The 15,467-nt window shown below is 34.4% G+C and overlaps 3 protein-coding genes across 5 annotated transcripts in view; 1 reads left to right on the top strand and 2 right to left on the bottom strand.

Moving 5' to 3' along the window:
* LOC132937050 (homeobox protein homothorax) overlaps positions 1-15,467 on the bottom strand; it is a 102,519-nt gene that overhangs the window by 21,163 nt on the left and 65,889 nt on the right. For all 3 annotated transcript variants that reach the window (XM_061003878.1, XM_061003879.1, XM_061003880.1), the window contains one exon: positions 5,039-5,115. In XM_061003878.1, the coding sequence (XP_060859861.1) occupies positions 5,039-5,115 (77 nt within the window). The remainder of the gene's footprint in view (positions 1-5,038; positions 5,116-15,467) is intronic.
* On the top strand, positions 10,037-13,488 carry LOC132936925 (uncharacterized). The gene is made up of 2 exons (XM_061003735.1): positions 10,037-10,778; positions 12,239-13,488. The coding sequence occupies exons 1-2, from the start codon at positions 10,332-10,334 to the stop codon at positions 13,049-13,051; spliced, it is 1,260 nt and encodes a 419-aa protein (XP_060859718.1). The 5' UTR covers positions 10,037-10,331; the 3' UTR covers positions 13,052-13,488.
* LOC132936926 (uncharacterized) lies at positions 10,846-13,974 on the bottom strand. Its single transcript, XM_061003736.1, has 2 exons — positions 13,496-13,974; positions 10,846-11,879 (listed from the first exon to the last, which is right to left on the bottom strand). Exons 1-2 carry the CDS (start codon positions 13,829-13,831, stop codon positions 11,184-11,186), a joined length of 1,032 nt encoding a protein of 343 aa, XP_060859719.1. The 5' UTR covers positions 13,832-13,974; the 3' UTR covers positions 10,846-11,183.

Here is a 15,467-nt window from a genome sequence, read left to right as displayed (position 1 = left end):
TCTCGGTGCCGCTATCTCTTATTTATTTTTCCAATCCAACTCCCCAAACCTCCACTACCACTATACTACTACTATCACATTGTAGCGCATCCCGATTCCTGAAACGTAATTAAGAGCAAGTCGTTTAAGTTGTGCGTATCGCGGAAAAAATCTTTAAGTTCGCAAAATACAATGCATTATTATTCTCTAAGTCCACTCTCCAGAATAGAACCGTTATCTCTCATGATTCCAAAATTTAAATTTCTTATACTGTGTCTTCTGTACATGATACATATATATTACATAGGTAGCTATGTATATACAATATCTCTTTTTAATTAAACGACGAAAAATTAAAGTACCTATTAATCACACTGTTTGGTGCTACTGTCGAGAACGTCATATATACTCAAAACAATTTATCATATTAAAACCAATGGTATGTAATGTATAATATTATGTATAGCATTACAAATTCGAAATTGTATGTACTTTTTCATAGTTATTCCGTGCGTATTAATTGAAACAACGTTTACTCAATACATCGACAGACGCGATAGCGATGACCGCGTTATTTTATACGCTCGCAATAACAATAATAATAGTATGTAACGAAAAGTGAAAGTGGAAACGAGCTCGAAAAATGTCTATATAATATATTATAACGTATATTACGGGTCTGCATCTGTCTTCGTGTTGATGACCTGGCATTTTAAAAACCGATAGATCGACCTGCAGCAGCAGTTAGGGTTTCTCTCTCTCACTATATATGCGCACGCGGAGAGCCAGTTCATTTTTAGCAGTTTCTAGAAGTATACACTGCTGCAGCGGTAACGGTGGTGCGGGCGGCGTTATCGTCCGTGTCCCCTCGTTAGCCTTCGGGGAATTGCCAGGGTGGTTTTTATCACTTTCTGTAAAAAATGGATTGTCATCATCATTTACGCGGGCGCGAGCTCGTGTGCGGCGGCGGCGGCGGCGCGGGGTAGGTGTAGTACGCGCACCGTAAGGCCCACGGGACGGAAGAATTCCAGTCGTGAAATTATACGCGTGCTACACTATACTTTTTTCTCTCTCCACACCACCACCACTCCAGCTTACAACAGCACCGACCCTGGGTCTGACAGTGTTATTTTTCCTCCGATTCGCACGCCGCAGTTCCTATATATACGCCGTACAGTATAACGCGGTTGTCGCGTAATAACTAAAAGTTGTCGTTGTATTTTTTATATATATATTTCCTATACACATACACACACACGCATCATATATATGTATATAGGAAAAGAAACCGTTGTACATTTTCCCATGAGGATCTGTGTATAAAAATGTATATAATATAAATTTTGTATGTGTATGTGTATTGTGTGTGTCCGTGAGCTTGTGTGTGTCTATGTGTTGGTGTGTGTGGGTACATTTTTTTCTCAGCCCCGAGGTCGGCCAAGCGTAAAGAAAAGCTTACCGCCGTCATTAACGTTTTGCGGCGCCCTCTCTGTTTGGGGCCATAGTAAATCATTTAATCTCCGGTCGACGGGACCCAATGCAAACGGGACGTGAAAATTTTTTCGATAGGGTGTTCCGACCTGCTGTGAGCCCCCGCCCGCGTAATATAATATTAAACCAAGTAAAAAATTTCGTTACTACACCCCACGCATGTGGCCATATAATAATAATATTATAGTGACGACAGAAAATAGGTACAATTCTTTTCATTATTAAAGTGTTTTATATCATAATGTTATTATATTGAAGCATAAGCAACGTGTCTAAAAACAAGTATAATAATAATTTTTCTCAAAGGTGGGAAATTAAATGAAAAAATTACTGAAGTTAGTAACGTTAAGCTATAAGTTATTAGTCAACAAGCAATATATTTAACTTTAAAAGTTTAAAGTTATAATAAAGGAAAATATTATTATAAATAACTAGGTAAAAATATTTTTTTAAATTACTTTCTTATAGAAATTGTGCAACTTAAATTTTTGTAAATATTTTGTTTAAAATGCAGGTATAGTCCAAGAATGTATTCCTTCTTATTTCAACACACTATAGCTCTAAGGTTGAACACAAATGTTAAGACAATTACAAGTATTAAATCAAAGAATATTAAACTGTTTATTTGTATTTTATATCATTATATATTATATAATATACAGTGAAAAAAAAAATTAATAATTAGTTTTAACTATACAATTATAAATTATTAGAGTAATGCAATATAAATATGTTTATAATTAGTTGGAAAAATCTAAGATGCTTCAATATATTCTTTAACTAAGTAAGTTTAAAAAACAATAATGTATTTTCCGTGCCTAGTTAATGCCAAGCATTAATTTCCCAGATAACATCAATGAGTGCACGCCGTATGGGTTTACAGGCGATTGCGATATACATAGGTACAACCGATGTAAATATATAGAGAAAAAACCGTCGTGCATGTATCAATAAATGTTTTCGTCTTATACAACTTTTGGGCCGTTAACTGCCGTAGGTACGGAAACGTTGAAACGACCTTTTGAATTTAGTGTTGAATATTTTACGCAGATTTCAACGTCGAAAATAGGATACGGGCAACGGTGGCCATTTTCTATACATATGTATATAGTTTATTGTATATATGTACGAGTACCGCAATCGTCGCACTGCAGGACTGCGCCGGCGACCGTTTTATTGGCCTTTGCTGGATTTTTATGTCCTACTGTAACGGTTCGGGTCCCTCGGATTTTCACGGCGTTCCCGTCGAACACGCGCGCGTTTTATTGCGCACCATCAAATCTCAATCAAGAGTCAATTTGCCGGATCGGCTGTTTGAGACATTTAGCCCACGGTAGGTATACCTTAAGCGTTGATTTACAACCGGACGGCGAAAAAATTACCTAAGCTTCAAGTGCCCGCTGCAACGGTCGCCAAGCCGGTCATAATATACGTCCAACCACGAAACGCGGTAAAACCAACATAATATATTTTGTAATCGCCATTTCGTTCCAACTATAATACCTACAATTTTCGTACGCGAAACGATAATACAACAATAAAATAGCATACATTATAATGACGCGATATTTAGTATATTCTAAGCACAGTTTTAGTTTAGCTTATTTTATAACACAAATAAACGTTAAATTATTAAACTGGTCGCTCGAACTATGTATAATGATGCTGCCACGGTATATCATTTATTATAACGTACACTGAGAATATATACATAGTAGCTATAAATGTCCTGCGATAGCGAGTGAGCGATTAGAGTGTACCGCGTTTACTATTATGTATACACGCAATATATATTTTAAAAGCGTTCGTTTCGGGTGAAAATGTAAAAATTCGTCGCACTCGACATTCCCAAATATATTACATATGCGTAGAATACGTCGTGTATATATAATATACATATATATTTATATATTATGTGTGTGCAGACACACGCAAAATGTAACTGTAGCGCGAGGTGGAGAAAACCAAACGCGAAGAAAAGCGCACGCACCACCGAAACAACATGGCGCCGTCCACCCCTCTGCACGCCCGCCAACGTGCGCATAAAAGCCGCGGCAGTCGCTCTCTCGCCGCTCCCTCCGACTTCTCCGTCCCACTCACTCACTCTCCATCCGTTCCAGCGGAATTTCACGTCGGGGGTCGTCCCAACACTCTGATGAATGTTTGTAATTATAACAGTCAGACCCGTTCTAATTTCGCCGAATACACACTCTCGCGTATATATACTCTGTGCACCCCCTCGCCAGCGTACCATACACTATAGTGCCGCCCACCCTATCCGAAGCACCACAACCCACCCGGCAGCAGTCTTACCGCCGCCGGTGTTTATATGTATACGTACGCGGCGCGGCGTACATTACACGGGGACCCGTTCCCGGGGTTACTGGATATAATCCCAAAAGTTCCGGAATCCAAACTTCGGAAACTACATCATCCTTGAGTTGCCGTGACGAAACTCCGAGCCGAGGGATTAAAATTATTTCCCCGGACATTCGCGGAAACAATGTAAAATGCATTCCAGCGCCGACCGACAATATAATTGATAGTAAATAATATATAATATTATAATATAATATTATAATATCTTATTACATACTTATAATGTTGTGTTCGCGGCCCGTTAATAGTGAATGTAGAAAACGATAACTAGGTAGAGAGTATTATTGGCTTTTGTCAAAACGATATTGTTTTTATAATATACAATATAGATAGAGTTAATTCATCATTCGTGTTTGTTAACCAAGCCATCACAATATTAACAATATACACAAATATGTATATCAAATTAAACGATATGTGGTATTATTTTCATAATAATTGTGCCGTTAGGTTAATGGTTTTCAGTACGACAACACGTCCTCGTACTCACTGCAGTGAAAGCCCATCAAAATAAAGAGAGTTGCAATCATTATATCCACTCGTACCGGCTGACGGTATATAGGTACACATTTTTATTATAATAATATATGCATTTTACAGTGATTATTAAACCTCTCTCTGTACGTATTATAATGTAACGCGCAAGTGCAGGGTAAAAAACTAAAAACGTCTGAGTTTCTTTTGTTATGGTGTCGAATATTATGTACGTGGAAGGTATGCGTCCGAAATGACTAAACTCTATACACGTTAACATACATTTTGATACTCGTAGACATCTGACATACCTATATATACTATATTATATAGTATACGGACAAGGGAATCGGAATAGAAGAGAAGTTCTTTTTTTTCTTAAGTGAATGATGATTCAGCGTTTTATTAATACATACTCAGATTAGAGGGTCTCTCGTAATTACAGGTTGATGGTGGATTGGCGTTTTAAAACCATTAAGGACACACTCACACACATACACATAAACGCGCACGCGAGAACACCGGGCTTATCTGTGTGTAACATAATATAATATAATAATATAATATACACACGTGTATGCACGTAAAATAGACAATGATGAGACAACGTCGAAATCAAGTTATAAAAACAAAACACAAATTGTATCGTAATGGTTTTTGAAGTACGCCACATTAATATATATTAACGGCGATCTGAAAGATAATGTCGACTTACCAATTGTTGACTTGAAGTATAGTCAGACCGGTGTCTTGAGCAAGTTGTTTTTTCTGATCCTCCGATGGGTAAGGATGCTGGAAAAAAAATATTAAGTTATTCGATAACGGTATATATAATGAAATCCTTTTTATAGAAACATCTGACATATACCCATACATAGTACACATATCAACGCTGTGCCTACGTCTACATTATATCCGTGTACAGTTAGCCTAAACTGTTAAAAAATCGGTTTGTGTTTGCGTGCGATTTCTTTAAAAACGATATAGTTAATATTATACTTGTAGAGTATAATAAGAGTTCAATAGTAATTTTTTAATGATACGTCGTCAAACCTTTTTTTATAATATATATAGTATAATAGTATTATAACTGTGTTTAAATAAGCTCAGACACGATGACGTTTCGAACCAAATTATATATAAAAAAAAAAAAAAAAACGGTTTGCAATTGGATCCGGAGGCGTTCTAAGCCGCCCACTTTTGACAAGTGACTTCGAGGTAGAGGATATGTTATTTGTTGTATAATGATGCGTTGTCGAGGTCGCGTGCTCTATACGACATCTCCATTATTCTTGAAAACATCACGTACAATAATAGGAAGGGAAAAATCAGTAATATCAACGCCTCTTTGTAAAATGTATAGCGTTGCCATTTCCGTTGCACCGTCATATCGATGTTCGCGAGAATTATTCTCAACTTTGTAGGCGTATCCCATGGTATACAGCACCATTAACGCCCAAACGGCACGTGACATCCGATATATCAAACGTAACGCGTGTACAGTTATGAGCAAATTATTTTTAGAACAAAAATGTATAACGAGAGCATACGCAGTCGATTCCTCCGCCGAGACAATTATTAATATTTTATTATTGTTACTATTATTATGGCAACACTACGACCGGTGGGATATTGGAGCAAACGCATTTTTATTCCGAAATTGATATCGAATAACTAACCGAAACTCGTACGATGTTATTATATTTTATGTATCGTAAGGGCGTACGTTTATATATATAAGGTAGGTATTCCGCAATAAAATCACGATATGATATTATGCCGGGAAGGAATTTTCTATCATTTTCATAACGTGATGTATACCCCCTTTTTGTCGGTAGACGAGACCAATAACGATCGAGGAAGAGGTTTTTTATCCCCGTAGCTCGTTGGAAAAGCAATAAAAGCATTAAAGCATTGCCTATACAGACCGATGGGAATATTGGTTCCCCTCTTTTCACATATTTCCCTATCGGTAAGAAAATATATAATATACAAGCGTATAAAAATAGATGGAAGAATGTGCACGAATATTTTACAACGCGACAGCTCTATGTATATAATAGTGTAACTCAAAAACCCGAATATGTGATTCAAATATCCGATCAGTAATAACATACTAGCTAGGTACCCATACTTCCTATACAACACACTAGCAAAAATAATATTATATAGATTTAGAGTTATTCGAAACGTGTACTGTGTAGTTATTTTACGCCGTCAGTTAGAAGCTATAGATGTTATTCAATTTAGTTTGGCTTAACGTTAAAATAATGATTTATTACAAAAAATACGATTTTATATGTTTCAAAATATATATTATCGTAATACATGTAATTATTTTTTTAATTAATATTATATAGTATTAATTATGGTATGGTATTTATATTTCAAAAATTAAATTTATTAAATTTAATAATTATTTTATAAAAAATACTAAACTAAATGTATGTAATTCAACTATCACGAAGTCAGCTATAGTTAAGTATGTTTGCTATTAATCAGATTTTGATATATAATTAAAATACAATTTTTCGTGCTGGTGAATAAATAACTAGCGATACATCAATAATGTTTGAATACGAACTTAACCTGCACCGAATTGTTGTTTAAACACTGATACGACAAGCGTGCATCTAAATTTAATTCCGAGGGTCATTTACCAAAATAAAAACGGAAGGGGAGAAGTGTGTGCGTTTGAAACCGCTGATAAAGCACGAAGATTAAACTCCGAAAAATAGGCCTGTGAGCACGTAGTTCCGTTTTTGAACTGAATCCCAAATATCCACGACGGTCGCTGAATGTTTAATGGAGCCCGATTGAAGCCTCTAGGGGCCCCCGGGGGTGTGTATCCCCCCGCCGTTTTAGGACCCATTACGAATGCCAGTTGCATGACCCTTTAAACCAAAGTGAGAGAGAGAGAGAGATACAGAGAAAGTGAGAGAGACGACACGACAGTGAAAGCACCGAGATAAACATTTTCCGTCGTATACCCGCGGGAACCCGTCGCTGGCAAAGTTGAAAAGGACAGGTTGATTGCGCGTATAAAACCACCGTACTCAAATGTGATTGAATAATCGGAATTATTATTATTAATATCGTAATAATAATAATAATAATAATAATAATAATAATGTTTAATTAATTAAAACTTAAATGGCATAAATGCAGTATATAATTTTAAATACATACATATATTATATTATTATCTACCTATCGAAGCCGTTTAGGGAAACGTATATATTATAGCTTTTAGAAATCCAAACGACGAAAAGGGCAAAATATATTTTATGATGGCATATAGAGGCCGTTTCCTTTAACAACTATAACACACGAAGATTTCCTGAGAAGTATAAACCGCAGCTCGCGTCGTAGATGGGCTATTCCGTTCTTCGTTCAGCCAATATAACAAACAACAGCAAGGGATCGGCGGAAAAGAAAGGGGTCTTCGGGGAGTCGTGGTGACTATTTCCTTTCCGGATAAACGACACAGAAATGGAAAAAAGGTTTTTTTACTACAATGTAATAGTATAGCGCGGCTATGCGATGCTGCTGCTAGAAGGCAGTTTAGAGGGACGACTCTTAGCGGCCGCATTGATGCGTCGTTGAGTCATTCACATATTCATAGAATCGCCCTCGCCGAGGCAGTTTTCCTAAGCAATTTCCGCACCCCTCTCCGGATTGCTATCTCGTATATATACGCATATTATGCGCACCTCATCACCATTTCACATGTTATAATAATAATTCCGGAGTTTGCGCACAAATAGGACGAAACCCGTTTTCGCGTGCTTTACATGCGTGCTATTTATTATTATACCATATCGGGTTTAATCTAAATGAATGTATGTAGAGTTTTTACACAGCACATGAGAGGAAAAAAGAATTGTATAATAATAACGTTATTATTATTATTATATAGACGTGTACGGGTTTCCTTTAGGTATAAAAATAAAAATATATAAAACATGATTCGATTATATTGTGTTACGACGGCAGTAACGCACTATCAATTTAGAAGGTAAATAATGATTATTCACCCATTACTTTTTATTTATCTGGTAAATTTATTGTCGTTACGACCGTGTAACAGGAACTCACCGATCAAAACACGGGTTATTACATCAAGGTAAAGGCTGGGATCGTAAAAATCCCATCAAGATGCAATACAGGCTATACGGAAAAATCCATCCAAGGCGGATGTATACGCCATAAAATTCAACCCCTGTTTTAACATCGAATCCACGACTACTATAAAGACAACGATTAGGGGATTGTTATTATACGTAGAAACTTTTTTGATTTTGTTTTTCGCAATTTTGTAGATTTTCAATAGTATAGACTGTAGAGGGTTATGGGTCGTCGATCCGTATGCAATTATCACGTTACAATAAGTAAACCGTGATTACAATTGTGTAGGTATACTGTATCAGATATATTGTACGCGATTCTTGACGAAACTGAAGTTATCGTCATACTATGGGTTATCAATTAATATAACAATCGTGCCGTTCGCAATAAAATGCAATAGGGGGTTTTCATTGTATACGACAATTGACAAAATATAGGTGGCAGGTACTGTACCTAACTATATTATTAAAAATATATATAATATATATATATATAAATGAAACGTGTGAGAACAGGTACTGTAATTCTGGTGTCCTAACGCGTGAACGCGATAAAGAGAAAAACCCTCGGTACTTTGTTTTTTCCCTTCTCTGTCCAGTTAAATTTACGACGCTATAAAACTAATATTGCATCTGGTCGTAAATCTTGACGGGGTTAGCAAGCTTTCCCGTTATATGCACTTCAATGTGATAGACTCGGTATAAACACGCACTAGTTATGTAAGTGTATAATAATACGTCTTTAAATAAACAGAAATTAGATAGCTAATCAAACGTTAACTTCCATTTATAGGCATGCCTAATAAAAAATAATATGGGACGTATTTATATATAATTACGTAGGCAGGTATATTTTATTATTATAATATTTAGTCCAGTCGTATGTAGTATGTACTCGCATGTGCAGTATGCTTATTAAAATGCAATCATATTCAGAACGAAACCGTTCATAAATATTTATGGTTTTAAACGTAAGAATATCGTAACGGAGACTTATGTACGATGTCCCTCTCATCTATACATTATATGTATACACCTGCGATAAAAATAATTCGATATATTTTACACAACTTCAAAACAAAATAAGCAACTTTATTTTTATCAACGAATTACTATTAATATAGATATTAAAATATTTTTAAACAGGTAAAATGTACTGCTGTATGAATATTGTCATTTATATTTAATCGGTTTTTGACACTAACAATATACTCCTTTGCGAACGATTATCATACTTATTTGTTATTAGTTATTACAGTCGGGTGCCATAAAAATGATAATGTACAAATATGTACCGAATCGAAAATGATCTCAATGATATAAACATCAGGAAACTCTCATCGTAAGATAGGCAAGGACAAACACATAGTGTGTTTTATAAGATGTATTCTAATATTATTTCCGGAGCAAATAAAAAAAAGGATTTTTTTTACCCGCTATAATCTACTAACCTAACCTAATAATTTTATTATTTTGCTTTTAAGTCCAAGAATTATAATTTTATTATAGGTGTATACAAATGTATTTGTATGAAGGAAAACGAAGTGGTTAATTTATTGATTTAAGAGATACTGAAGTAAGTAATTTCAAGAAAGGTCATTGCATTCTTAAGGTGCGTTTACATTAGGCCGCGAACGCGAACGAACGCGAATGATTTCTACCGAACACATTCGTACGCGAATTCGGCATAACTGTTTACATTACTGTGTTCGGAACTGTTCGCCACCGCTCGGGCTTGTTCTCTGGAATTCGTTTTGAACCTTTAATTTGGTTTGAAATATTCAGTGATGAGCACACTACTCTCCAGTGAACTAGTGTACTGTCTGTGTGTTGCTTTTTAAATTATTTAAATTATTTGGTGAATATATTTTGTTATTTAAAATGTCGTCAAGTGAAGATGCCGATGATATATTACTAGCTTGTGCGTGTGCTATTACCACGAAATTATTGGTGAAAAAAAAACAAAGAAAAAGACGTCGTTGGTGGATGCGATCGCTGTATCGGAACAAAAATTTATATAGTGGTAGTATGTTACTTAATGACTTAAAAAATGAAGACGGAGACCATTTTAAAAACTGCTGTAGAATGTCTCCTGAAACTTTCAACAATTTACTCAGTGTTATTGAACCCAAAATAAAAAAAGAAGATACACAGTTTAGGCTATCTATACCAGCAAATGAAAGGCTAGCTTTAACTCTCAGATTCTTAGCCACAGGTGATTCTTTTGCAAGTTTATCGTTACTCTTTAAAGTATCAAAATCATCCATCTCGTCCATAATTCCGGAAGTATGCGCTGCAATAATTGAAGAACTACAAGATTATATTAAGGTAAATATTTGTTGACGTATATTTTTTGCTTATAAGTACATTAGTTTATACTTAATATTTATGTATGATAATGTATAATGAAGTAGGAATTTTCAATTTAGTCATCAAATAATATTTATTATTATAAAACAGATATAAAATGTAGTAGACATAATATTTCATTACATAATCTTGCACTTGGATAATACTGTTAAATTAAATAATTAAAAAAAAAAAAGAAACAACTTTTTGATACAATTAATAACAAATTTTTTAAATGTTTATAAACACAAACATTTAAAAAAATATAACCCTAACATTATCATAAACATTTTAATTATTAACCGAATTAATTTTATTCTTTAAAATTTTTGTTATTTTATACCTACATGTGAATAATATTTATTATTTAAAAGTATTTTGTTATTACAAATTATCAGTAAAGTTGTTGGGCATATACTGTGGCTGTGGTGACTGAGACAGAGCAGCGGGCATGGAATGAAGAGGTGGTGAAGACGACGACGACGAAAAGTATGTGTCCAGTGACTGTGGTTGAGTTAAAAACGTAGAATGATGAGTTGGTGAAGGTGTTAAAGCAGAATACGGTGACTGCATAGAAGACGAAGATGTTGAAGCTTGGTATGTTTCTGCAGTTGACTGTGGTGGAATAGAGTATATCGAATGAAGATGTGGCAATGATGTTGCAATTTGTGAACTGCTAGTTTCTTGAGACTGATTAGTTGGTGGTTGGAACTTATAGCTTAATTCAGCGTTAAATATTAGTGTACTTATTTGATGTTGTAATATTGTTTTCGTGCGATCGTCAAACTGTTCCAATTTGCTCGCAATAAATTCTCCAAATAGAGTGTTATCATTCTTTTGTTTTTTTGACTGCCTTCTGTCAGAAATATCTTGCATAATATTTTGTAAATTTTGAATCATAATTTTGTCACTGTCATTTGCATTTTTGCGTTTACTTGCTATTTTTTTGGGGGAAACAAATGTTTTTCTTTGCTCTTGCAGTGGTTGTTGTGATTCTCCTGCAGTTTCCTCCATACATTCACCTATAGTAGTTTCATTATCGATTATAGTTGTATCTTCCAATAATTGACTATGATCTGGCTGTGAATTATAATAAAAAAAATTTAATTTAAACATGAAAAGTGAATTAATTACTTTAAAACTATAAGTTAATTTTCTGGATACATAATAAATTAATAATAGCCCTTAATTAAAAAAAAAGTAGTCCTAGGCTATAAGCCTTTTAGCTTGCCCCTAAATCCGTCACTGGAAGTACCTATATTAATATTTAATAATAGTATATCATAGTATCAGTATGTGTACTTTAAGAAAATGTATTCGTTCCATTTCATTCAATTAATATTACAAAACAATAAAAAAAAATTAAAATTGTATAGTAATTAATTAAACATACGTATAACAATAGATTAAATTTGTTTATTTATTTTAAACTATTCTAGTTACCAACAACCCAAAAAGAGTGGTTAGATGTTGCCAGAAAATATGAAACAACTTGGAACTTTCCACATTGCCTTGGTGCGATTGATGGAAAACATGTGCAATTGCAGGCACCTATTGGAAGTGGTAGTGATTACTTTAATTATAAATCAACATTTAGTATCGTTCTTATGGCGATCGTTGATGCTGATTATAATTTTTTGTACGCAAATATCGGTTGCCAGGGCAGAATTTCGGATGGAGGGGTTTTCCGAAATACGTCGTTTTTTAAAAAACTCGAAGAAAATGATTTGAGACTTCCACCAGAAAAAAATTTAAATGGGAGAGAAAAAGCAGTACCATATGTGTTTGTAGCCGACGAAGCTTTCCCCTTAACAGTAAATATACTTAAACCCTATCCCGGAAGTCATGAAAAAGGATCAATCAAAAGAACATACAACTATCGATTGTCTAGAGCCCGAAGAGTTGTGGAAAACGTTTTTGGCATTTTATCGGCAGTGTTCAGAGTGCTTCGAAAACCAATGCTACTTGAACCAAGCAAAGCAGAGCTTGTAATCACGACATGTGTTTACTTACACAATTATTTACGAAAAAATAAATCATCGAGGGATGCATATTCACCGCCAGATTTTTTTGATCGTGAAGTTGAAGGACATAATACTGTTGGATCTTGGAGACTAGAAACCAATAATACTTTACGTCCATTAGAAAGAGTGGGAAGAAGAGCTTCACGATTGGCAGAGGAAAACAGAAATGAATTTGCAGAGTATTTCTGTGGAAATGGTGCAGTTTCGTGGCAAACAGAATTAGCTTAACATTAATTTGTATTTAAAATTATATAATTATAAAAAAAAAGGTTAACTTTATAAATAGGTACAAATTATGTACAATAATTTATTTTTAACTTTTAGTTCTTAAATCTATTTATATTTATCATAGCTTAAATGAAAAAAAGTTATATAAATAGTTTATATTGTACATGTAAACAGGAAACCAAAAACATTTTTTTTTTAAATAAACGTTATTTTAAAATGTTAAATATTACGTTTATAGAATACATGTTTCAGATCAAAAACTTCTTTATACGGACATGAATATGACTTTTCTTATATTTTTGTAATTTTAATTAACACGACATATTTTGAAAATTGTAGATAATATGAATACAGATCTTCATAAAATTAATACATTATTCGCTACGCATAAAATCTAAAAAAACTATAAGTAGAAAGTAGAAGTTGAAAGTTGAATGTACTTACAGCAATGGTATCTCTAGTGTCTCGTGGCAAAAATTTGTCTTTCAAAAACTGCATCGCTTTAAAAGCATACCATTTGGAACGAAACACTTCATCGGTTCCAGCGCCGGAACGGCTTGTGCTTCCTTCAATGCGACGTTCCCTTCTGTATGATGCTTGTAAGCTATCCATTTTCCTCCTCACTTCATTGACATTTCTATTCATTTCTTTAGCTATTTCAGACCAATAGTCGATTTTTTTTTTTGCCATCTTATATTGGCTATTAGTTGGATCCCATAAAATTGGTCTGGCTTTAAATAAATCAATAAGAAGTAGACACTCTTCATCCGTCCAATCCATTATTTTAATAATATAATATTATAAATATAAAAAAATAATAAAATAAAACTAATTTAATATTATAATTATTAATTAAAAAAAACGGCGGTGCGCGTGGTAACCGTCTCGAGCACGACCGAATTAGAAATGACGGCCGAATATCGTTCGAACTGAACGAGCGTTTTCTTTGATCGTACCGCCATCCAAGCGAGCGTCCCCGAACGCGAACAAATCGTTCGGCGCTCATTCGCTCGTGTTCGGCAAACTGTTTACATTGGTTCGTTCGGTAGCATTCGCTTGCGTTCGTTCGCGTTCGCGGCCTAATGTAAACGCACCTTTAAACATACACGTTATAACGAGTAATCACAATGAAATGCGGTTACCGCGCCATTGTTAAAAACAATCACAACGGAAAACGTCCTACAATAGCCAATTAGAATAGCGTCAACAGCAAACTGGAAACAAAGCTTAAACAATGGTCATCTTTGATTTTATTTCAGGTAGAAAATCAGCGCATACCTGAATAATATGCAATGTAATAAAAATTTATCGGCGAAGAATAGTTTTACACATCGAATAAAAAATCTTATAATACTATTAACCAATCTGATGATGTCACAGTCGGTACCTAATGCATTATGCATTGTAAAACCCTAAACAGATGACCATGATATATAAATATGAATAATAATGTAATGGATACAATTACTTTTGATGAACATCGGTAATAAATCTGAATTTCATGATACTACACACCTTTATGAAACTACTAATAATAATATAACGCTGATGAATAAACTATTACTTTGACGTATTTATTTCACTATCGATTTCGTTCAAAAAATATTCAGTTTTAATATTTTGTTTATAGTTGTATCTTACTTACATAGAATATACATGAATTAAAATTCGTCTTTGGTAGATAAATTAAATTTTGAAACAAAATTTACATCAGGAAAGTGATTTTATTTCAGATTTTACGAACGATTGAATGAAAAATAAAACTGTATCGCTGCTTAGTACTGGAAATAAATTATTACAGTATAAATAAAACGATTTTAGCCAAAACGCGAAACACTGAAGCGGTTGAACGACGACGCCGCTATAACCGCGGTTAAAACAGTTTTCAAGCAACTACAGTGGACGGGAAGGGAAAATAGCAGGGCAATGAGAACGCCACTAAAGAAAGAAACAGAGTATATTGAAAATTGGAATGAGTATACGGAGAGCATAGGCGTATAGCCGTTAAATTTGTCCGGCAAAAAGGGGATTGAAAGGTTCGATAGGAATTTCAATTCAACCCGAGTGCATTGGACGCCGACGATTCGTCGGGGGCAGCAGCGAAAATGGTTCGGAAAAAGAATAAAAAAAAAAAAGCCCTGGAAAAAAAGGAAAAACTTTAAGACCAGGAGTGGAGAAACTGTGAGCCATTAATCTTGGCAGCCAACAACTGATGTAAACCCATAAATTACTTTCCTCTTTCCCCTTTCACTCTATCACTACCCTGCTCTTTTTAAAGTTACCCCCTCTCTTTATCTCTACCCTCGATAGCGAGATTGAATGCGCGTGGATAAAAGCGTGTATATATATACACACAACGGAGATATATATATTTATCCGAATATATACAGATATATATATATATGCATTATACATA

This window comes from Metopolophium dirhodum, chromosome 1, assembly GCF_019925205.1.
Source record: "Metopolophium dirhodum isolate CAU chromosome 1, ASM1992520v1, whole genome shotgun sequence".
Taxonomy (NCBI): Eukaryota; Metazoa; Arthropoda; class Insecta; order Hemiptera; family Aphididae; genus Metopolophium; species Metopolophium dirhodum.
The sequence above is the reverse complement of the archived record's forward strand: the minus strand, read 5'-3'. Positions and strand labels throughout refer to the sequence as shown.

Bases quoted from the DNA above. Each gene is read 5' to 3' on its own strand.
- LOC132936925 (XM_061003735.1), top strand. From the start codon at position 10,332: ATGTCGTCAAGTGAAGATGCCGATGATATATTACTAGCTTGTGCGTGT. The intron at 10,779-12,238 runs GTAAATATTTGT...AAACTATTCTAG, and splicing joins AACTACAAGATTATATTAAG to TTACCAACAACCCAAAAAGA.
- LOC132936926 (XM_061003736.1), bottom strand. From the start codon at position 13,831: ATGGATTGGACGGATGAAGAGTGTCTACTTCTTATTGATTTATTTAAA. The intron at 11,880-13,495 runs GTAAGTACATTC...TATAATTCACAG, and splicing joins ACACTAGAGATACCATTGCT to CCAGATCATAGTCAATTATT.